Consider the following 24,952-nt stretch of genomic DNA (forward strand, 5'->3'; position numbering starts at 1 on the left):
GCTTGGTGGACGTGGCTTTGTGGGCATAACAGGGAAAGGTTACTGCAAAATCCCCCTTCCCTCCCCACTCCACTAACCTACTTTCCAGCTCCGTTCTCCTTTGCAGGGCAACAAAAGAAGATCCAGCCGATCAGCTGGGACTCAACGGGAGTCAGAGACTAGATGGGGGTGGGGCCAGTTAGAGGTGGGATCGGCCGGTTCTCCGAACTACTCAACATTTCCGTGACCAGGTCGCGAGAACCGGTCAGAACCGGCTGAATACCCACCTCTCGATGTACGACCACAATGGAGCTCAGCAAAATTGCAGCTTGCAATGCTGCATTCTAACCGCTGCACCACCAGGGCTCTTATAAGTTAGATTTCAAGTCTAACCTATATCTGTAATTAGTGGAAACTCCAGTATATTTCAGTGGTTATTTATACAGTGTTTTATACCTTGCAGTGCGACGGACAATATATCCCTCTTCCTAGCCTTCAAGGCATAGCTGTTTTGAACATCCCAAGCTACGCCGGTGGGACAAATTTCTGGGGTGGAACCAAGGAAGATGATGTAAGTCTTGCTCTTCAGGTTATTTGCTTCTCAAGTCCCGAACCCTAACCTTCATATCCCAGACATAAACTGTTTCAACTCCTACCCTCAAAATGACACCATAGAGCACTGCACACCAGAACAACTAGACACAAGGACAGTTTTTTCCCCAATGCCATCACTCTGTTAAACAAATAATTCCCTCAACACTGTCCAACAATTTAGTAAGACTGTATTACTATTCTTCTTCTCATTCTTCCTATTACCTGTCTCCTCCCACTTATGACTATAACCTTGTTGCTTATATCTTTACAATTTATAGTGTTTTATTTGTCTTCCTAGTATGTTTTGATTGCGTATTAGTAACCTACGTATGATTTGATTGCTTATAGTAACCTATGACTATCACTAAGTGTTGTATCTTATGATTCTTGATGAATGTATTTTATTTTTTCTTTATGTACACTGAGAGCATTTGCACCAAAGACAAATTCCTTGTGTATCCAATCACACTTGGCCAATAAAGAATTCTATTCTATTCTATTCTATTCTATTCCATTCCATTCCATTCCATTCCATTCCATTCCATTCCATTCCATTCCATTCCATTCCATTCCATTCCATTCCATTCTATTCTATTCTATTCTATTCTATTCTATTCTATTCTATTCTATTCTATTCTATTCCTTTCTATTCCTTTCTTATTCTATTCTATTCTATTCTATTCTATTCTATTCTATTCTATTCTATTCTATTCTATTCTATTCTATTCTTATTTCTATTCTAAGCCAGCTGTTGATTTTCCAAAGGAAGTTTGCATAAAAATAGAAAATACAGTTTGTTGAAGTCAATTTGGTACCAAATTTCAGGGTTCCAAGTAACAGATCCAACGCAACCAACTCTGAGGCCCAGGGGTCCCTCAAAGTGCATATTTATTAGATATGTCATATTGGCACATCTGGTGAAAACTCGACTCTGAAGGTCCTGGGGTTTTCCCCACCCAAATGAAAAGTCAAAGTTCTTTCCCCCACATCCACATGTCCATCACAGGATCCAATCTGGTCACAGCCCAAAGTCCGGTTGGTTTCAGTCCACGGGTTCTGACCTAGGCTTCAAAAGCACGAAGCCGACTCCTCGTCCCCATAAAACCCCTTTTAGTTAGGTTAAAATGAATTCCTCTCCAGCAAAGTTCCGGCCAACAGTCTTTCAAGAGATTGCACAACTACAGACCTTTATCAGGCTTGGAGAGTCGCCAGGCCGATATCTTCTAAACGCCATGCTGTTGCAGCAATCACCTGCAGTTGTTAAGTTAGTAATCCCGTTGTTAAATGAATCTGGCTTCCCCATTGACTTGGCTTGTCAGAAAGTCACAAAAGGGGATCATGTGGGACACTGTAACCGTCATAAATATGAGTCAATTGACAAGCGTCTGAATTTTGATCACGTGACCTGCAATTGATCATAAGTGTGAAAAATGGTCATAAGTCACTTTTTCCAGTGCCGTTGTAACTTTGAACGGTCACTAAACAAACACTTGTAAGTTGAGGTCTGCGTGTATTGAGATCCCAACCTTGTGAATAGTAACTCTTTCAAATACTTTGGTAGTGACCTTTAAAGTTACAGTTCCGTTCCAAACCTCCACCTTCTCTGATATTTACGCAATGCTGATTTAGATCCTGGAGTGAAAGACCTAATCCTTGAATGACATCAGGGATGGAATGCAATTATTGAAATGTCAAATGTGAGTTGTAGGGCATAAAATATTTTTTAAACAAAATAAGAATTGAGTGGAGTACAGCAGAGCAGAGCAGAGCAGAGCAGAGCAGAGCAGAATAGAATATTGGAATAGAGTAGAGTAGAGTAGAGTAGAGTAGAGTAGAATAGAATAGAATAGAATAGAATAGAATAGAATAGAATAGAATAGACTAGAATAGAATAGAATAGAATAGAATAGAATAGAATAGGACTATAGAATAGAATATTGGAATAGAGTAGAGTAGAGTAGAGTAGAGTAGAGTAGAGTAGAGTAGAGTAGAATAGAATAGAATAGAATAGAATAGAATAGAATAGAATAGAATAGAATATTGGAATCAAATCGAGTAGAATAGAATAACAGAGTTGGAAGGGACCTTGTAGGCTGTCTAGTCCAACCCCCCACCCAAGCAGGAGACCCTACACCATTTGTGAGAGATGGCAGTCTAGTCTTTTCTTGAAAGCTTCCAGGGATGAAGCTCCCACCACTTCAAAAGGCAACTTCTGTTCCATGGGTTGATTGTTCTCACTGTCAGGAAATTGCTCATAATTTCCAGATTGAATCTCTCCTTGGTCAGTTTCCATCCATTATTCCTTGTCTGGCCTTCAGGTGCTTTGGAAAATAGCTTGACTCCTTCCTCCTCTCTGTAGCAGCCCCTCAAATATTGGAAGACTGATCTCCTGTCTCCCCTGGTCCTTCTCTTCCCTAGACTAGCCAGGCCCAGTTCCTGCAACCGTTCTTCGTATGTTTCAGCCTCCAATCCCCTAATCATCCTGATTGCTCTCCTTCTCCAGATCTTCGGGGCGCCATCGTTCGATGATAAAATCTTAGAGGTCGTGGCGGTTTTTGGCAGCATGCAGATGGCCGTTTCCCGCGTGATCAAGCTCCAGCATCATAGAATAGCCCAGGTTGGTGTGGTAGCCGGAAAGAAGGAAATGAGAGCATTCCCTATATCAGGGATTCCCAACCTGTGGGCCGCGGCCCACTCCCGGGCTGTGAACCATTCAGAACCAGGCCGTAGAAATGACAGACGAGCACATGAACCACCACCCCAATTTGAGCAAGCAGCGGGCAATTTTTTTTACTACTGTGGGCATGGCTTGGGCATGGTGTGGCTTGGCGGGCATGGCAGGGGAAGGATACTGCAAAATCCCATTCCTTCCCCACCCTATTAACCTACTTTCCAGCTCTGTTCTCCTGTGCAGGGCAACAAAAGAAGACCCAGCCAATCAGCTGGGACTTGGGAGGCAGAGAAAAGATGGGGGTGGGGCCAGTCAGAGGCGGGATTTGCCAGTTCTCCAAACTACTCAACATTTCCATTACCGGTTCTGCAGAACTGGTTCGAACCGGCTGAATACCACCTCAGCTTTCTTCCCTCCTTCCTTCTTTCCTACCTCCCCTTCCTTCCTTCCTCTCTCCCATCATCCTTCCTCCCTCCCTCCCTCCCTTCCCTTTCTCCAGTGGTGGGATTCAAATTTTTTTACTACCGTTTCGGTGGCCATGGTTTGGTGGGCCTGGCAGGGGAAGGTTACTGTAAAATCCCCATTCCCTCCCCACCCCACTGACCTGCTTTCCAGCTCCGTTCTCCTGTGCAGGACAACCAAAGAAGACCCAGCCAGTCAGCTGGGACTCAATGGGAGGCCGAGAATAGATGGGGGGGCAGGACCAGTCAAAGGCGGGATTTGCCAGTTCTCCAAACTACTCAAAATTTCCGCTACCGGTTCTCCAGAACTGGCCATTTTCAGAATCTTGTACAGAATCTTGGATTTATAAACTGTACAGATGCAGAGAGATAACTCAACAAGACGTCCATAACAAAGAACATTTATTGGTTCATCGGGTATCCTCACAACTCACGTTTGTGACGAAGTTCTTCTTTGATGACCAATCCTTTGTATATCTGCCTTGTAGTAAAAGATGGTTATCTCCTAACCCATCTCGTAGCGATAGAAAGAAGATGCCATGAGTTAGAGAGTTCAGACAAAGAATGAGGGAAACCTCCCCCAACCCACCAAGGGTCAATCCAATCAGGATTACGGATGTGGTCACGTGACATGGACTACATTTCCCAGGATACCTTTAACTACATTGACCAAGATGCGTTCCCTTAAGGGGACAGCTCATAATTCCTAAGTAATGATCCAATTCCCATAGACTGGCTGGGACAGCGCAGGCCAGAATTGGCTGAATACCCACCTCTGGTCTGGAGAGGAGCCACCGTACTTCATGGAAATTTGCTTGAGCGACTTCCAGCTTACTGAAATCTCTTGACTCTTTTTTTTTCCAGTGCCGGGCTGTGAAGATCACCATACTTGGGGATGAAGGAGTTCCCGTTCAGGTCGATGGGGAAGCTTGGATTCAACCCCCGGGGATCATTAAAATCGTGCACAAGAACCGAGCGCAGATGCTGACGCGAGACAGAGTATGTCGGGGGACACGAGAAGCGGGGGCGTCATTCTCCCAAACACACAGCGACCATAATAATAAAAAAAAGAGCAGAGATAGTACAGGGAGTCCTCAGCTTTCAACAGTTCCTTTAGTGACCGCATGGTCAGTGATGAAAATTTAGATGCTTGGCAGCTGTCTCATATTTATGACGGTTGCAGAGTCCCCTTTTGCAACCTTCTGATCGGAGGAGGATAAACCCACTGGTTTTAAAACCAGTTTTTAAAACTAAATCAGTTTCTCAAATGTGTGTGTGTGTGTGTGTGTAAATCTATCTATCTGTCTGTCTGATATCTATATATCCCTCTATCTCTCTCTATATCTATCTATCTTTCTGTCTGTCTATCTGATATCTCTCTATCTCTCTCTATATCTGTCTGTCTGCATAGCTATCATATCTATCTGCCTATCTGTCTGTCTGCCATCCATCCATCCATCTACACACAGACCACACACACACACACAGACACACACACACACACAGACCAAAGAGCCACATAACATTTGAGAAGCTGATTTAGCTTTAAAATCTGGTTTTAAAACCAGTGGATTTATATTCCTCCAGTCAAAAGTTTGCAGAAAGGGGATCCCATGATATATATCTATATATCTATATCTCTCTCTGTGTGTGTATGTGTGTGTATCTATGTATAAGTACATATGTACATATGTGTGTGTGTGTGTGTCTAAAATCCAGACGAGGTTTGCGTGATTCCTCTAAATTTTAAGACACATTTTTGACCAGTTTTACTTTTGGGTCAAAACCCACTTTTTTCAGGACCTTTCATCTCTTCAGCAGAAGTGAGGTATACAGGTAGACCTCACGTTACAACCTTTCATTTAGTGACCAAAGTTATGACACTAAAAAAAAGGGACTTATGACCATTTATCACGCTTATAACCAGGGGCGGGATTCTTCTGGTGTAACAACTGGTTTGCTAATTGCAGCTCCGTTGACTGGGGAAGAAACTGGGGAAGGGCAGAGTCCAGCTGGGCAGAGCAGGAGAGAGGTAGAACAAGGGAGTTCCGAGGAAGACCCAGGCCCACCCCCTCTTCATCCCTGGGCACGCAGGGAGGAAAGGAGAAGGGAGCAACGTGGGCTGCGTGGCTTACGCGGGAGGAAAGGGCCCTGATCCCCTTCATTAGCTGCAGCTGGGATAAAAGTTTATAAGAACTGCATGCTGACTGCGGCAGCTGCTGGGAGCAAACATGACTTTATCCCTGTGTTGTCATGGCTTATCTGTGTTCCTGGCATCTTCCCAACTGTGTGAGTTTTGCTGTGCTTTCAAGTCTGAAATTCCTTCTCCTGCCCCATCAAGCTAATTACTTCAGTTTGGTTTGTTTGGAGTTTAAGTTACAGTTTGTGTGTACCTTGTTTTGGACTTAATTCTCTGCAGTTAAAGGATGTTCGTGGGAGAGTTTTTCTCCAGCCCAAAGGTAACCTGGACATTGGGGGCAAAGTTGGAGCTAATAAAGGGACTCTTATTGCTCTTATTACTGATTGTGTTGCCTTTGTGCCACACCCCAGGTCAACACACCTGGTTACCTAATCAAAATTCAAACACTTAGCAACTGACTCGTAGTTGTGACACTTGCAGTCTGTCCCGGGGTCACACAATCCCCTTTTGCGACCTATGACCAGCAAAGTCCATGGGGAAGCCAGATTAACTTAATTACTGTGTCGCTAACTTAACAACAACAGGGGTTCCCTGAACCACGGGGGTGAAGGAAAGTCCTGAAAATAAAACTCACTTCGACAAACGTCTCACTTAGCAACCTAAATTTGGGGCTCAGTTGTGGTCGTAAATACCTGTAAATCTCTCTTTTTTTTCATGCACACATAAATCTGCATGCACATATTTATGCATTGGGGGGACAGAGAGAGAGGGGGGGGAGAAGAACCCCAAATAAAGTCTTTTGCACCATTAAACTAACTAGACTACGAATGCCTGGCACGGCTGTGGATTCAAGGATGCCGAATTTATTTTAATTTTTTCCCCCCTCAATCCTGAACAGGCCTTTGAAAGTACATTAAAATCCTGGGAAGATAAACAGAAGTGTGATTCTTGCAAACCAGGGTTACGGTCCCCATTGTACCCGCACCAGACGGTAGAACTGGCTTCGGAGGAAGAGACGGCGCAGATCCAGGCTTGTTCTCAGGTGGCGGAAGAGCTGATCACCAGGTAGGGAAGAGGCTAAAGCAAAAAATCGGTAGAGATTCTCAGTCATCCAGGTCATGGCTGTCCCAAAGGTCTTTTTCAGGAGTTGTTTTTTTCTTTGGAAGACGTTTCGCTTCTCATCCCAGAAGCTTCTTCAGCTCTGACAGGATGGTGGGGAAGGGAAGGATTGATACTCCTTGCAGGCAGCTGGTCACTTGCATCCTTTTAGGGGGTCGTTGAGGCCACTTGGAGGTTTCTCTGTGTCCTCAAGGTCTCCTGAGTGTACTGCAAATGGTTCCCGTAGTCTGCAATTTTTTCCTCTGGAAATCCATTCCTACTCCTAACCCAGTGATAGGATTCAGCCAGTTCACACTGGTTCAGGAGAACCGGTTGTTAACTTTCTGACCAGTTTGCTGGACTGGTTGCTGGAAGAAATCATTAGGGCAGAAAAACTGGTTGTTAAATTATTTGAATCTCACCACTGCTCCCACCCCATTCAAAGGGGGCTCATCCCAAATTGCATAGCTAAAAAGTCTGTACAGATTCTCTGTGATCCAGGTCTTAGTTGTCCTAAAGGTGCTTTTTTATAGGAGGCAACTGAATTTTCTTGTTTTTTTCTTTTGAAGATGTTTAGCTTCTCATCCAAAAAGATTCTTCAGCTCTGACTGGATGAAGGGGAAGGGAAGGATATATACTCCTTGCAGACAGAGCTGGTCATTTGCATCCTTTTAGAGGGTCGTTGAGGCCACTTGGAGGTTTCTCTGTGTCCTCAGGGTCACTTGAGTAGTGCAAATGGTTCCTGTAGTCTGTAATTTTTTTCCCTCTGGAAATCCATTCTTACTCCCACCTCATTCAAAGGGGGTTAATCCTAATTTGTATAGCTAAAAAGTTGGTAGAAATTCTCCATCCTCCAGGTCATGGTTGTCCCAAAGGTGCTTTTTTCAAGAGGCAATTGGACTTCCTTGTTTTTTTTTCTTTTGAAGACGTTTCACTTCTTATCCAAGAAGCTTCCTCAGCTCTGACAGAATAGTGGACAGGATAATCCTTCCATTCCCCACTATCCTGTCAGAGTTGAAGAAGTTTCTTGGATGAGAAGCAAAACATCTTGAAAAGAAACAAAAAACAAGAAAATCCAGTTGCCTCCTGAAAAAAAGCAACTTTGAGACTAAAGGCAGTTCACCATTTCAGGTTTATCCCCTGCATCCTTTTTATGGGGCTTCTTAATCCTTCAGGTCATGGTTGTCCCCAAGGTGTTTTTTTTTTCCAAAAGGCAAATAGATTTTCTTGGTTATTTTCCTCTTTTTTTGAAAATACAGGTAGTTCTTGATGTCATCTCATAAAACATTTTGTATACACGTTTTATGGTTGACAACCGAAAGAAGGGGAAAGTTTCAAAGAGCAGACGGCAGTGTGGAATCGAAAGTACATTCCATTCATATTTTCTTCAAACACTGATTAGATGACTGAAGCTTCTGCCGCACAAAAATCTAATTGGAGAGCATGATTGATGACTCTTGGCTATGGATGTGTTTTGCTGGATGATACACCCAGAGGGGTGGGGGGAAAAGCAGGATCAAGGGTGACAGTGAATTACGTATCTCAGAGTTGGCTATGCCCAGGTAAATGCCGGATGTAGAATGTTACCTTCAAATAAATCTTTTTTAGTTTTGGGAGTGTGGCTCGAGGTTCATGATTTAATTGGAGTAACTGCCGGAATCCTGACACTCGACTTACGAAAGTTCATTTAGTGACTGTTTGAAATTACAACAGCACTGGAAAAAATGACTTATGACTGTTTTTCACATTTGCAGCATCCCATAGTCACACGATCAGAATTCAGATGCTTGGCAACTGGCATGTACTTATGACAGTTGCAGTGTCTCAGGGTCATCTGATCTCCTTTTGCAACCTTCCAACAAGCAAAATCAAACCGTGTTGCTAAATAACTGCAGTGATTCGTTTAACAACTGTGGCAAGAAACATCGTAAAATTGAGGCAAATCTCCCTGATCAAATGTCTCGATTAGCAACAGAAATTTGGGGCTCAATTGTGGTTGTGTATCGAGGACTGCCTGCATTTATTATTAAGTGTTGTACCTGATGATTCTTGACTCTTGATGAATGTATCTTTTATATACACTGAGAGTATTTGCACCAAGACAAATTCCTTGTGTGTCCAGTCACACTTGACCAATAAAGCTATTCTATTCTATTCTATTCTATTCTATTCTATTCTATTCTATTCTATTCTATTCTATTCTATTCTATTCTATTCTATTCCTATTCTTCATTCCAATTTACATTCTATTCCTATTCTATTCTATTCTATTCTATTCTATTCTATTCTATTCTATTCCATTCCATTCCATTCCATTCCATTCCACTCCACTCCACTCCACTCCACTCTACTCTACTCTACTCTACTCTACTCTACTCTACTCTACTGTACCCTACCCTATCCCATCCCATCCCATCCTATTCTTTATTCTTTTCTCTTCTCTTCTCTTCTCTTCTCTTCTCTTCTCTTCTCTTCTCTTCTCTTCTCTTCTCTTCTCTTCTCTTCTCTTCTCTTCCCCAATCTGCTGTTTTCCACAGAATCTGTGAAGCTGCCAAAACTCACAGCCTCTTGGAGCAAGAGCTGGCTCATGCGGTGAATGCTTGTTCCCATGCTTTAACCAAAGGCGGCCCGAAATTCCCTGAGGTAAGAAAGAAAAATGAAAGATCTGTCTTCAAATACGTTCTTGATAAGAATTCTCAATAAGAATCAAGATCACATGAAGCGTTAATACCACTGTATAAGGCCTTGGTAAGGCCACACCTGGAATACGGCATCCAGCTTTGGTCACCACAATGTAAAAAAAGATGTTGAGATTCAAGAAAGAGTGCAGAGAAGAGCAACAAAGAGGATTAGGGGGCTGGAGGCTAAAACATATCAAGAACGGCTGCTGGAACTGGGTTTGTCTAGTCTAGTGAAGAGAAGGACTTGGAGGTGACATGAGAGCAGTCTTCCAGTATTTGAGGGGCTGCCCCAAAGAAGAGGGGGTCAAGCTATTCTCCAAAGCACCCAAAGGAGAGAACCAACCTGGAAGTAAAGTGGGGGGGGGGGTTGGACTAGAAGACCTCCAAGGTCCCTAAGTCGAGGACTATCTGTAATTAAATTTACAGCTTTGTGTTGCTGGGATATTCATGAGCTCCCTCCCTCCCCTCTCTGCAGAGCCTTACCAGGAATACTGCGCTGGAAATCGCTGCCACCGTGAAGGCATTGCATGATGAAACAGAATCCTTGTTAGTTGGGAAAGTCTCGTTGGTAAGATGATGATTTCTCGTTTCTTAAACCGGGATATTGGCCAGAAAGAATCCACTAAGTCTTTGTTTAGGGTAGAGTTGAGGATCCATAACCTGGAAGTTGCCTTTACCCTTTCCAGACACAATCCCTTGTCTTTACTCCGTTGGTTTCCTTGACTATCCAATGTCTGCTGTGGTGGAGGCTAGGCATCCTGTATCTGCAAGGCTCAGGGGCTACACTATCCTCTTGGGGCAAAGGGTAGAAGTTCCGGCATTCTGAATTGAGCCAGGCGTTTGTGGACTGGGTCCTCTAGAGAGATCAGGTTGTCAGAAAATCAGCAGAGCAAGTCAGAAGCTGGTGAGGGAAAAGGGAGCTGAGGATTTTAATTATCCCTCCAGGAATTATAAGTGAGCTGAGATCAGAATTGGGGGAACGACTATGTCCTTAAAAAGGGATATTTCCAGAAAGGAAGAGAGAGAGAGAGAGAGGCAGACAGAAATGATAAATAGAGATGAATAGGATAGAATGGAATGGAACGGAACATAATAGAATAACAGAGTTGGAAGAGACCTTAGAGGTCTTCCAATCCAACCCCTGGGATAGATAGATAGATAGATAGATAGATAGATAGATAGATAGATAGATAGATAGATAGATAGATAGATAGATAGATGACAGATAGAGAGACAGACAGACAGACAATGATAGGTAAATTGAAGAGAGAGAGATAAGAGAGACAGACAGACAGAGGAATGATAGATGATAGATAAATTGAAGAAATAGGTAGACACATAGGAATGACAGATGATAGATCAATTGAAGAGATAGCTAGCTAGCTAGATAGATAGATAGATGAGAGATAGACAGACAGACAGACAGACAGACAATGATGGATGATAGATAAATTCAAGAGAGAGAGATAAGAGAGAGAGAGAGACACACAGGAATGATAGATGATAGATAAATTGAAGAAATAGGTAGACAGACAGACAGACACAGAGGAATGACAGATGATAGATCAATTGAAGAGATAGATGGATGGATGGATGGATGGATGGATGGATGGATGGATGGATAGACAGATAGATAGATAGATAGAGAGAGAGAGAGAGAGAGAGAGACAGACAGACAGACAATGATGGATGATAGATAAATTGAAGAGAGAGAGAGAGAGATATAAAGAGACAGACAGACAGAGGAATGATTGATGATAGATAAATTGAAGAAATAGGTAGACACATAGGAATGACAGATGATAGATCAATTGAAGAGATAGCTAGCTAGCTAGCTAGCTAGCTAGCTAGCTAGCTAGATAGATAGATAGATAGATAGATAGATAGATAGATAGATAGATAGATAGATAGATAGATAGATAGATAGATGAGAGATAGACAGACAGACAGACAGACAGACAATGATGGATGATAGATAAATTCAAGAGAGAGAGATAAGAGAGAGAGAGAGAGGAATGATAGATGATAGATAAATTGAAGAAATAGGTAGACAGACAGACAGACACAGAGGAATGACAGATGATAGATCAATTGAAGAGATAGATGGATGGATGGATGGATGGATGGATGGATGGATAGATAGATAGATAGAGAGAGAGAGAGATGAGAGAGAGAGAGACAGACAGACAGACAGACAATGATGGATGATAGATAAATTGAAGAGAGAGATATATATATAAGACAGAGACAGACAGACAGAGGAATGATAGATGATAGATAAATTGAAGAAATAGGTAGACAGACAGACAGACACAGAGGAATGACATGATAGATCAATTGAAGAGATGATAGATAGATAGATAGATAGATAGATAGATAGATAGATAGATAGATAGATAGATAGATAGATAGATGACTGATAGTTAGATAGTTGGTAATAATAAAGAAGAATATTTTTCTAGCTCAGGGTTGAAATGGTGACTCTTTGCTCAGAGCTCCGAGAGCACCAAGGACCCCTGAGGTAGTTGATTGATAGATGATAGATAGATGACATAGGTATCTAGCTATATAGATATACATAGGTGATAGACAGACAGAAAGGCTCTTGTGAGACAACTCGGCCTAACAAAATTATAATTTGCTGTTTTGGTAGCAACTGGAATCTCCCTGCGAGGAGTTGCTGGTGTCGGCGGTGCACAATTTGGAGACTGAACTGAGAAAAATGGCCGAAATCCCTTGGCTCTGCTATATATTGCAGATGAATGATGATGAGGTGGGTGGAATTTCACGTGTGCAAGCCCCAATCCTCACCGTTCCTTTTTTTTTTTCTGCCTTCAAAATCTGACCCACTTGCAGGAAAGTTAAACTGCCAGAGGTTATGGATGCTTTGAAGATGAATTGGAGGAGGTATTTGAACCTTCTGCGAACACACCATCCTTTCGGCAGAAGCAAGGAGTTGCTTCCGATGGAGACTGAAAAAGATAGAGCTGCTTTAAAGCTCTTGAAAGACTCGGAAAAGTTAATGAGAGTTTAAAAGCAGCTTCATCCCTCCCCCACCTTTTTCCCCCAGGTTTACTCAGTGCTTTTTTTTTTTTTTAAAGCAGGTGCTGTGCTTATTACACAAAATCTGAATTCTTTTTTCCTGCACCCTTTTTGAAGCATATTCAGTTCTATTTGGGCTACCGATGAATATGGATTTTTGGCTGTTCTTTGTGTAGAAAAGCTCAGGGTTGACCTTGCCAGTTTTCAGGTGTGAGCAGAGTGTCAACTAAAAAGATACTCCTTTGGTCTTTTGAGTTGCCAGCAGAAAGGGAGTGGGAGAAAGCAGCACATTCCTTAAATGCCTCAGATAATCACCTTGGCAGCCGAAGCTGTCAGCGAGCAAAAATATTACTGGAGAGCATGATTGATGACTCTTGGTTATGGATGTGTCCCTTTGGAGAATACACATCCAGGGGGTGGGGGGGAAGAGCAGGGTCAAGGGGGAAATGAACGATGTATTTTAGTGTCGGCTGCATCCAGCTAACGGCAACATGGCCACTCCTATTAAATCATTTTTTTTTATTTTTTACTGTTGAGAGATGCGGCTAGAGACTTATGATTTGAATAGGGGACACAGAGAATATAAATACAGGTTTTTTTTTGTTTACTGTGTGTAAGATTTTAAGTTATGAGGAATGCAATTTAGTTGAAAAATTGCTTCATCATATAGTTAATTTATGCCCAACAGTTATCTAGTCTTGAAAAAGGATGACTTCACTCTCCATTCAGGACATTTTCATATTGTAGAATTATTCCTAAAATTCCTCTACTTGGCAGACAATCTGTCTTCCTGGTTCATTTTTTTTCAAGGTCGAATTTCACGATCCCTTTAAAGCAGTGATCCCCAACCTTTTTTACGCCGCGGCCTGGTACCGGCATCAGCTGGGCGCCGCCATCTTTTTTTGATGAAAACGTGCTTCCAGTGAGCTTTCTACCCGGAAAAGCTCACGGAGCGCTACACCGCCATCTTTTTGATGAAAAGCGTGCTTCCGGTGAGCTTTCTACCTGGAAAAGCTCACCGGAAGCACTTTTCATCAAAAAAAGATGGCGGCGCCCAGCAAGCCAGCGGCCCGGTAGGACATGTTCCGCGGACCGGTACCGGTCCGTGGACCGGTGGTTGGGGACCCCTGCTTTAAAGGATAAACTTGGATAAATGAAGGATAATTTCATTTTTCTTTCATCCTATTAAGTTTATCCATTGTATTTTACCTTTTGGACTTATAACAATCTTTTCCAACAAAGCGCATCCTGCATATGGATAGAATCTTTATTTTTTTTAAATATTACAGTTTAATCTTAATTGCTTTTAATGTATAAATTGGTGGGTGCCTCAAATGAAGAAAAAGAAAATAATAATAATCTTAATTTTTTTTTTTAGGATCCTCCTTTGGAATACTGTAAACGAAACAACCGAAGTACCATGTTTCGTATAGTGCCAAAATTTAAAAAGGAAAAGGTTCAAAAACAGAAGACCAGTGCCCAGCCTGGTATGTTTTCAAAAATATTGTTGCTTGGAAGAGACAGAGTTTGTGAGTAGACTGTGTGTGTGTGTGACACAATATGCACCGAGCTTGTCTTGGCTTCCTTGTTAGTCCATCTTCATGACAACTTGAAGTTGTTTTATCCCACAAGAAAGTTGTCCTTTACATCTACTTGCGGATCAAGGATGTGCAATTACCATGGCTTAAGGAGGCCACAAATCTTGTGTGACACACTGAAGGCTACATTTTAAAAGTGAGTGAATTAAGGACCCATTTGGCGATCGGGTTTTGAGGGGTAAATGAACACTTTGGGCATCTTGCAATATTTATAGCCTGTTTCACCCTTTTAAATCGCACAATCTCCTCCAAAATTCAGAAATCTACACAAGGGGATTTCAGAATCCATAAATCAGATATCTGAGGTTCCTAGCCCATATATTTTACATCTCCATCAACTTTGTCTCTGAGAACACTGAGATCTTTTGAAAGTTCTCAGATGTTCTTCAAACTTTAGCAAGCCATTGAGTTTCAGTTGAAGACATTATGTGCTACTTTACTGGTCTTTTCCAGAAGATGTAGTCCCTTGAAAGTTCTCAGATGTTCTTCAAGCTTTAGTAAACAACTTAGTTTCTTTTAAAGACATTATGTGCTACCTTACTGGTCTTTTCCAGAAGATGCAGTCCCTTGAAAGTTCTCAGATATTCTTCAAGCTTTAGCAAGCCATTGAGTTTTCTTTAAAGACATTCTGTGCTATCTTACTGGCCTTCTGTTGAAGATGCAGTCCCTTGAAGGTTTTCAGATGTTCTTCAAGCTTTAGCAAGCCATTCAGTTTAAGTTGAAGACATTATGTGCGATCTTACTGGTTTTCTCTAGCAGATGCAGTCAAGTCCTCAATATGTTTTAAGAGTGAACCATCTAGCTACTCCAAGAGACAAAAGTTGACCTATGGCCTCTGTGAATATGTTCTTCTCCAGAACATGCTATTAATTTCTGCATTGTTCAAGGTTTCCTCCACAGAAAAATCAGCATAGAAACTACACTATTATCCAAACAAAGAATAACACTTTTTTAGATACTGAAGCTCCATAGAACATTTCTTTTCATTAGGAAACAGACTTTCCTTGTTTTACATTCTCATTGTTACAGGTTGCATTAAGCTAGGGGTGTCCAACCTTGGCAACTTTAAGACTTGTGGACTTCAACTCCCAGAATTCCTCAGCTGGCTGAGGAATTCTGGGAGTTGAAGTCCACAAGTCTTAAAGTTGCCAAGGTTGGACACCCCTGCATTAAGCCATACACAAGTCCTGTTTTTAAACAATATCATAACAGGATTTTAGTTTCAAAGTACTAAAAATAATGGCCACATGAAGATTTTTTTTAATTAATTGCAGGAATGTCATTGAAATTATTGACTTTGGAATTTCTTGGAGGTATCCTGGCTCATAGGTAACTTCCAATAAAAGAACTTTTGATCAAACACACACCCAATTGGTTTTCCATTGCTCATCCAGTATTAAAATCCTTTCTGTATGGGCCACATGATATGTACAGAGCTGTTTATTTGACCTGGTGAAAGAGGTAATGCTTGAATGAAACATGGAAGAAGTCTCCACAAATGCAATTTCCCCCCCATTTGCATTTCAATCAATATATTGATGGGTCCTTGGTGCTTTCTAAGCTTGGTGTTTTTTTTCTTCAGACGTTTCATTACCCAATTAGGTAACATCATCAGTGCTAGAAGGGAACGAGATTTGCAGGGAAGAGCAGGAGGAGGAGGAAAACTGTGAGGTCCTTGGTGCTCTCTGAGCTCTGAGCTTGGTTCTTTTCTTGCAGATGTTTCATTACCCAACTAGGTAGCATCATCAGTGCTTGAAGGGAGTTGGGCTTGCAGAGAGGAGGAGGAGGAGGAAGAGGAGGAGGGGGAGGAGGACTATGGGGTCCCTGGTGGTCTCTGAGCTTGGTTGTTTTCTTGCAGACGTTTCATGACCCAAACCAGGTAACATCATCAGTGCTAGCACCAAGGGCCTCTCATTTCAACCTTCGAATTATTCGCTTCTATTGGAAACCATAAATTGCCATTTGTACATCCTGGAATTACGTACAAACAGCACCAATCCTAATTAGGCAAGCTAATGAATTGGCACCGAGAAGCGTTGTCGGCGTAGCTGGATGTTGGAGCTGAGAGCATGGCTAGAATCCAGACAGCCCTCAGATCCCCGGGCTTCCCTTACTTTTAACCCGCATGTCAGACATCGCTGCCCCATCCGACCTGACTTTCTGCCGCTATTCACCGTTTTCGCTCTCTTCTCTTCCCTTTCCCACTTTTCTAATCTACGGCCTAACCCTTTGCTTGTCACGCCGCCCAGCATGTAGAAACCAATTAAGGGGGTTTTGCTCTTAACTTTGGTAGTTCAGAAATGGGGCACGGATGAAGTTGCTGCTTGGTTGGAGCTGCTGAGTTTGGGAGAATACAAAGAAAACTTCATCAGCCACGACATCCGAGGGGCCGAACTTTTGCACCTGGAGAGGCGAGACCTGAAGGTATTGGCGTTGTCGTGCTACCTTTTTCTTCCCTGCCTTATGAGCCTTTCAAAAGAATGGATGTAAGCTTTCCCTCACCCCTCTTTCCCTATCCCACCAATGTACTTGTAGCTTGGCTTTTTAACACGTCAACCTGGCTTAACACACCTGGCTAAAAAACGGCTGTCTTGTTAGGCTGAATTTCTCTACCTGGTGAGAATAAGAAGGACAACTATTTTCCTTTTGAAAGAGGTCTTAGAGAGCCTTGGAGTCTTAGTGGACAATCCCTTAAACGCAAGGCAGCCATGTGCTGACACAATCCTTGCTTGGATAAACAGAGGTGTAAAATCAAAATCCCGTGAAGTATTACTACTGCTTTCTAAAGCCTTAGTAAGGCCACACCTGGAATTCTGCATCCAGTTTTGGTCACCCCATTACAAAAAAAAGATGGAAAAAGTGTAAAGAGGAGCAACTAAGATGATTTAAAGGTCTGGAGACTAAAACGTATGAATGGTTGCAGGATTTGGGTATGTCTAATCTAGAGAAAAGAAGGACTAGCAATATTCCAGAATTTGGGGGGGCCTTCCCCAAAGAAGATTGGGGCAAACAAGCTCTTGTTGTGTTCAGTTTGGGTTTCATTGTGGTTTTTTTTTGCTTATTATTATTTGTGGTGTATGTGTGCTTCTCGCACCTTCCCGTCAAACCGTAATCTACAAAAACACAAATTGTCAGATATAATGATCGAGAGAGAGAGAGAAAGAGAGACGTTTAACATCCAGTTTGCATGTTAAAAGAAGCATTTAAGGTTGGTTCAGGGCTGTAACGAGAGCAGAGTGTGAATACAAAAAATAAAATAAAATCAATATAGCAATTAAAGCTCTGGATTTGATTCCAAGAGCAAAAATAGTAGCTTTTGTGTAGCTCTTTAAAGTGGCCACATCTTTTCCTGGATTACGGAGGCCAGCAGTGTGATTCTAGGTGAGGACTTTAAAGAGTTGCAGAGAGGGATGCTACGTTTGCACTCTTGTATGCTTCCCAAGTGTTTGCAAAGCATTGCACAACGCTAAACGCAGCGCATGTACACACACAAGCACAAAGAACTTGGATAAGACATCTTTGAAAGGTTTACTGGCATCGAATTTTGTATTGTAGTAACAACTTGGGTGTGTTTAGCCCTGTAGACTGCTGACATTACAGAAATAAGTCTGTATGCAGGGGGTCTGTGACTTACAACCACAATGGAGCCCATAATATCCGTTGCTAAACGAAACCGTTCTTAAGGGAGATTTGCCCCTATTCTACGACCTTTTCTTGCCACCGTTGTTGAGTGGATCCCTGGGAGTAACATGGTCATTAAATGAATCCGGCTTCCCCCATTGACTTTGCTGGTCAGGAGGTCTCAAAAGGAGATCCTGTGAGGCCAGGACGCTGGCAACTGTCATAAATACGAGTCGGTTGCTAAGCATCTAAATTTTGATCACGTGACCACAGGGATGCTACAAAGGTTGTAAGTGTGAACAACGGTCAGAAGTGACTTTTTTCAGGGCTGTTGTAACTTCAAACGGTCACTAAACGAGCAGGGTACGTTGAGGATTAGCCGTCTTCATATTTCATGGTGGGGTTTAAGAGAAGAGAAAATGGAGGAAAACCAATGACATTTATTAATTTTAGGGAAGATCATATTGACCCACCCAAAAATCTCTTTTAACAGCCAAGCTCAGCGAAACTCTGAGCTCTTGTTGTGTTGCTCCGCTGTCAGGCCGTCATAAACTGGAGCCGGTCAGTGGAAGCATGAATTGAAATGAACATCGGAGGGCAGCAGCGCATAACTAGGAACAGGCAAACCAATGTGGAAATTCTGGGTTTTGAACGAAGTACGCTGGAGGCTGCAACGGGCAGCAAAGCAGGAGCGTAAACCTCTTGTAATTCATTACATATGAATTACTCCGTGAGCTGATTGTCCCTGGAGATTCTCAGCCCTCCAGGTCATGGTTGTCCCAAAGGTGTTTTTTTCAAGAGGCGACTGGACTTCCTTGGTTTCATCTGAAGACGTTTCGCTTCTCATCCAAGGAGCTTCTTCAGTTCTGAAGAAGAAGAACTGAAGAAGCTACTTAGATGAGAAGCAAACATTTACAAAGGAGATGTCTATGGAGATTCTCAGTCTTCCAGGTTGTCCCAAATGTGTTTTTTCAGGAGGCAACTAGACTTTCTTGTTTTTTCTATTGAAGACATTTCACTTCTCATCCAAGAAGCTTCCCCAGACTCCAGGACTGGCCCAGGTTCCTCCCCCAATCTCCTCACTGTCCAAATCTGCTGCCAGATCCGCTGGCCGCTGTCAGGCCACAACAGCTGGGGACTTGCTTTCCAATCTTGAAATCCTATGAAGATGTGCCTCCAACCACATTTTAAAAAAAAAAAAGAACAAAAACCACTTTGTTGTAGGACGACATCGTGTATAAGTGACTTCGTTTGTGATCTAAAGTCAATATTTATTTCTGATGCCTAGTTTGTTCTATTAGACTTCCGAATGCTTGCTTTGATATTTAAGGCTGTGGCTGGTTATTTTAGTTGCCTTAAGCTGGATATTTGAAGATGGTACGGCAAAACGGTCATTTCCATAGCTGCCATTCAAGAAACGAATGTGGATCCTTGTAAAATTTGATTTGGTATCATTCCACGTTCCAGGGAGACAAACCAAGTCTAAAATCTAAGAAATAAAGAATACAGGGGGGAAAAAATAGACAGCACCACTTCTTTTACAAAAGTTTTCATTAGAAACAAAATTCCGTATCTAAGTAAGTTGATATCATCATCATTTAATGACCCCATAATCCCTTGAGGGGTGGAGTCTGGGCAACTAAATGGAGCTAGCGGAGTGTTTACTGGCCGGATGCCCTTCCTGTCACTAGGGCGGATTTTGGTTCAGCAGATACATTCTCATCATGCCCAGAAAGAGAAATATCTGCCTCTACCTAGGATTGAACTCACAGCCTCCTGATTGTGAGGCAAGAGCTCCTCCTCTAGGGCCACCACACCACTGTCTAAATAAGTTGATATGTATGTGGGGGGGAATGAACTAATTGACTAAAATGGGTGCTCTCTAAACTAGCTTTATTGCCAAAAGTTAAATGATCTTCTGCTGCTCTGGATTTGTGTGAATGAATCTGTCTTCTCCCTTGTCCCGTAGGATTTGGGGATAACGAAAGTGGGTCATATGAAGCGAATTCTTCAGGGAATTAAAGAATTTGGCAGGAGCCCACCGTTGCCGGAAGTGTAGCTGTGCCGGCTGCTCCGCTGAGGAAGTGCTACTTACACAAAGGTGTAGAAGGATGCGGGTTCCTCCCGGGCGAGTAAACGCCAGGTTGTGAGAAGAGCGTTAACTCTGATCGGGGCGAGGTTTGACGAACAAGCCGGATGCGAGTATCCAAAAGGTTTTGTGGGTCTAAGTCATCCTCTTTTCATGACCCCCATAATCCCTTGCAGGGTGGAGTCTAGGCAGCTGAATGGAGCTGAGTGTTTACTGGCTGGATGCCTTTCCTGTCGCCACTGTGGAGTTTTGTTCAGCAGATTTATTCTCATTGTGCCCAGATAGAGAGAGAAATATCTGCCTTTAACTCTACAGCTTCCTGATGGTGAGGCCAGAACTCCACCTCTGGGCCACTGGGCCACTCTTTTGTGGGTTTAAAAAGGCTGTGAAATATATGACGAGAAGTAATCAAAATGTCTCCATTACAGTAAAAACAACAACAACAACAGCACGTTTCCTGCGTAGCATGTACATTATTGGGACCCCGGCAATCCACCCAGATCCTTTTCAGGTTCTTTCCATTTGCAAATGACAAATCATTTTACAAAATGGGATTGTTCTGTTTGACAAATCCTTGAAGCCTCACTTTATCCAAGAGCCTCCAGTGTCTTCGTAGACTCGATCCCATACGGATGTTTCGGGGGTGGTACCTCAAAACCATCATTCTCTCGGGGTTGTTGTTTCCCCCCCCCACACACTCTTTCATTGGCCGAAAATAACGTTGGACGGCGTGAACGGAGAGGCCAAAACACCTGTTTTTTTTTCCCCAGCCCAAACTGCCTGCCTGTTTGCATGATAACTTCTTACACTTGAAGAACTTTTATATCTGTTTTTCATAAGGTTTAATTTATTACTGAGTTTTTTGGGTATGTGTGTGTGGGGTGGGTGGGTTAGGGATTTTATTTTATTTTCCCCTGATGTGATAGAAACACGCTGCGTGTGGCGGACATCGTTGCCGTATTCTAACTGTGGGAAAACCTCTTCTACTCTGGCTTCAGGTAATTTCAGAGTATTTTTTTTTTGAAAAATGCTAGAACGGGGCAGGCTTAGGGTTTGATTTTCCCAAGGGAGAACCATCTGAATATTGATAAAATACGCCACGCTTACTCTCTTCCTTAAAGCAACTCCAAGTTTACCTCGGATGTCTGAGCTTCAAAATGTGGCAGCCGAGCGACTCAAAGCGCATCAAATTTGATGGATGTCAAGTCTCAATTATGCCATTTTAATGAAAGAGGGGAAGGTTACAGAACCCCGCCTTTAACGTTAAGCCAAGTATTATTTATTTATTTATTTTCAGTTTAGAGATGGATTTAGCCTCCTGGGAAATATTGTCATCCCATGGTGGGTGAGTTTGGATGGGAAAATTTGGTGGATCGGGGCAGAAAAAGAAATCCCATTTCTGAAAAATTGTGCCTTTTGCTTCAGAGCCAGGAAAGTTTAGATTCTAGATATTACTGAAGTTAGGAAGATCAGCAAAGGAATCCAGAAAAGTTAAGATGGTATCTTGTGGATGGACTCGAACTCCCACTCTGGATGAACTACAGTTCCCAACAGCCTCCACCGTTGTTTAGGGAGGTTCTCCATCATTCCAGGTCATGGTTTTCCCAGAGGTGCTTTTTCCAAAAGGCAACTGGACTTCCCCCCTCCCTTTGAAAAAAAATTTATTCCTCATCCTAGATCGAAGCTTCTTCAGTTCTCCGTGAAGGGAATTGAACTGAACAGAAGGAGCTTCGTGGATGAGAAGCGGAACGGAAGCGGAACAATGCCCCAGAGGGCAGGAGAGGAAGCAAGGGATGGAAACTAATTAAGGAGAGCAGCCACCTGAAACTCAGGAGAAAATTCCTTATGGTTAGAGCAATCAACCAACGGAACTGCTTGCCACCAGAAGTTGTGGGTGCTCCAACACTGGAGGTTTTTAAGAAGAGATTGGACAACCATTTGTCTGAAATGGGTATAGGGTTTCCTGCCTGACAGGGTTGGACTAAAAGATCTTTGAGATCCCTTCCAGGCCTGTTGTTCTATTCTATTCTATTCTATTCTATTCTATTCTATTCTATTCTATTCTATTCTATTCTATTCTATTCTATTCTATTCTATTCTATTCCTATTGTACCCTATGACTATCATTAAGTGTTGTACCTGATGATTCTTGACTCTGACGAATGTATCTTTTCTTTTATGTACACTGAGAGCATTTGCACCAAGAAAAGTTCCTTGAGTGTCCAATCACACTTGGCCAATAAAGAATTCTATTTCTATTCTATTCTATTCTATTCTATTCTATTCTATTCTATTCTATTCTATTCTATTCTATTCTATTCTATTCTTCTATTCTATTCTATTCTATTCTATTCTATTCTATTCTATTCTATTCTATTCTATTCTATTCTATTCTATTCTATTCTACTCTACTCTACTCTACTCTACTCTACTCTACTCTACTCTATTCCATTCCATTCCATTCCACTCCACTCCACTCCTATTCCCTCCACTCCACTCCACTCCACTCCATTCCATTCCATTCCATTCCATTCCATTCCATTCCATTCCATTCTATTCTATTCTATTCTATTCTATTCTATTCTATTATTCTATTCTGTATTTGTATTCTATTCTATTCTATTCTATTCTATTCCATATTTCTATTCTATTCTATTCCATATTCTGTTCTGTTCTATTCCACTCCACTCCACTCCCTTCCCTTCCCTTCCCTTCCATTCTATTCTATTCTAAAGTATATTTGTTCTGTTCTATTTTATTCAGAAAAAAAAAATACAAGTAAGTTCAGTTGCTCTTTGAAAAAAGCACTTTTGGGGATCTCCTATTTTTGGGCTCTTAAATTCCTTCTGCTAGCTTTTAAACCATTACAAGCTAACCAATATGCAGGGAACTCATGATTGTGTCTGAATCAGATCTGAATTCCATTCCTCCAAACAGTTGGACTCCATACTCTAGATCAATAGTTTGTGTCCATGCTGGGTTTCTTTAGGAACCCCAACGTCCTGCTTCACCCATTAGAATTAAACTTTTGTCCTCTTGGCTAGTGCCAATTACAATCTTCAGCTTACATCCATTCACTTAATGATTGTCCAGAGTTACAATGGAACCAGTTGTTAAGTGAATCATTGACTTTGCTGGTCAGAAGTTTGCAAAATTTAATCCCATGACCCCAGGACACTGCAACTGTCATAAGTACATGCCAGTTGCCAAGCCTCTGAATTTTGATCACGTGACCACAGGGATATTGCAATGGTCGTAAGTGTGAAAAAAACGGTCATAAGTCACATTTTTCAATGCCGCTGTAACTTTGAATGGTCACTGTTGTAAAACCAGGTCTACCTGTACTACTATGATTGAAAGTCACCGAAACTGAGAATAGGATAAGCCTTACAGAGCTCAACTGCCACTAAAGATAGCAACATCTACTCAAGAAGGGGGATAAAATATATTAAATGTTTAAGATTTAAGATGAGTTAGTGTGTATACGTGCAAACATTTAAGATGAGTTAGTGTTTATATGTGCAAACACTTTGCGTGGAATTGTGTTGAAAGCAAAGGAAGGGAAGAGGGATCGGTTTGAAAAGCGAAATGCTTCTAAACTGACCTTCCGTGGAAAATTTCCCCCAGATTGCAAAATTACTACACTCATTTTGATATTTTGCCATCCCTATCGCATTCTTGGATCACAAAATTGCAAACGCCACTCTGCTTTGCACAATAATACTTTTTTTTTTTTTTAATAAAAAAGATCCTTGTGGGTTAAAAAAAAAGGAAATAACGGAAGGCTGACATGCACTGAAAAAGAGGCTATAATTAATTTTAATTTAGCCACAATTACTCGCTCTGGGCTTTCCCCCTTTTTGGAATATTAATGTGTTGTTCTAAGGAAGGGAGTGATACATTAGCTTGGATATCCTTAAATGCAGAAAATTAGATTTTTTTTTTAAAAAGGGGGAAAAAAATCACCTGTTTTTAAAAAAATCCTTGAAATAGAACGTCCCTGCTGCTTCCTTGTGATTTAATTAAAACCGTGTTCTACATTCATACAAAAAGTTAGTTCTTCTTTCTAACCATGTTTTCATTTGAATCTTTCTTTCTTTTTTCCAGTCCAGAAAATAAAAACAAACCCTTTTAGAAAAAAAATGTTTTAAATCAGCATAGATATTGTGTGTTTTTCCCCCCCCAATGCCGTGATGGCAAACCTATGGCACACATGCCACAGGTGGCACGCAGAGCCATTTGTGCGGACATGTGAGCCACAGGCAAATTTACCTCACTGCACATGCCTCCCAGCTAATTTGGGGGCCCTTTTCGGCTCCCAGAGGCTTGAGGGAAGCCGCTGCAACCTTTGGAGGCCGAAAAACAGGCCCGTTTCGTCACTTCCTGTATTTCCGGAAATACCGGAAGTGACGAAACGGGCCTGTTTTTCAGCCTCCAAAGGCTGCAGAGGCTTCCCTCGAGCCTCTGGGAGGCCGAAAAACACCCGAAAATCAGCTGGAAGGTGCACGCATGCGCAGTGCAGGTAAGGAGGCGGCAGGGGGATTGCGCGAGCATGTGCAGGGTGTGTGTGGGATGTGCACATTGCCTTCTGGGTGCTGGCACGTGACTGAGTGTGTGCGAGCGAGCGCACAATTTTCGGCACAGGAGCCCCAAAAGGTTAGCCCACCATTGCCCTGATGCATAATAACTCACACTTATTTGATTGATATAGTCCTAACTTTCTTGCTTGAAAGTAGCGGGGTGATTTGTATGAGGACTGGGGGTGCCATCTCGAATTTTTCTTCGACTTTCCTCTTTGTGGATACACCTGAAAGGTGGGGTGCCAGTTTAACACAGGTAATCCTCAACGTACAACCACAATTGACCGCAAAAATTCCTGTTACTACGTGAGGCATTTGTTAAGTGACTTTATGAGCTTTCTTGCCACGGTTATTAAGTGAAACCACTGCAGTGGTTAAATTAGTAAAACCGTTGTTAA

The 24,952-nt window shown here is 42.2% G+C and overlaps 1 protein-coding gene across 5 annotated transcripts in view; it reads left to right on the plus strand.

Moving 5' to 3' along the window:
• DGKH (diacylglycerol kinase eta) overlaps positions 1-20,993 on the plus strand; it is a 110,124-nt gene extending 89,131 nt beyond the window's left edge. For 3 of the 5 annotated variants that reach the window (XM_087967579.1, XM_087967580.1, XM_087967582.1), the window contains 10 exons: positions 443-550; positions 3,077-3,190; positions 4,570-4,704; positions 6,744-6,910; positions 9,481-9,586; positions 10,100-10,192; positions 12,278-12,397; positions 14,045-14,153; positions 16,558-16,688; positions 19,855-20,993. In XM_087967579.1, the coding sequence (XP_087823705.1) occupies positions 443-550; positions 3,077-3,190; positions 4,570-4,704; positions 6,744-6,910; positions 9,481-9,586; positions 10,100-10,192; positions 12,278-12,397; positions 14,045-14,153; positions 16,558-16,688; positions 19,855-19,944 (1,173 nt within the window). In that variant the 3' untranslated portion in view covers positions 19,945-20,993. The remainder of the gene's footprint in view (positions 1-442; positions 551-3,076; positions 3,191-4,569; positions 4,705-6,743; positions 6,911-9,480; positions 9,587-10,099; positions 10,193-12,277; positions 12,398-14,044; positions 14,154-16,557; positions 16,689-19,854) is intronic. The other 2 variants (XM_087967581.1, XM_087967583.1) reach the window with 1 other exon arrangement.
• Positions 20,994-24,952: the final 3,959 nt, after the last annotated feature.

The sequence above is a fragment of the Notechis scutatus genome, chromosome 5, assembly GCF_049901735.1.
Source record: "Notechis scutatus isolate UNSWTSFEM ecotype Mainland chromosome 5, rNotScu1.2, whole genome shotgun sequence".
Taxonomy (NCBI): domain Eukaryota; kingdom Metazoa; phylum Chordata; class Lepidosauria; order Squamata; family Elapidae; genus Notechis; species Notechis scutatus.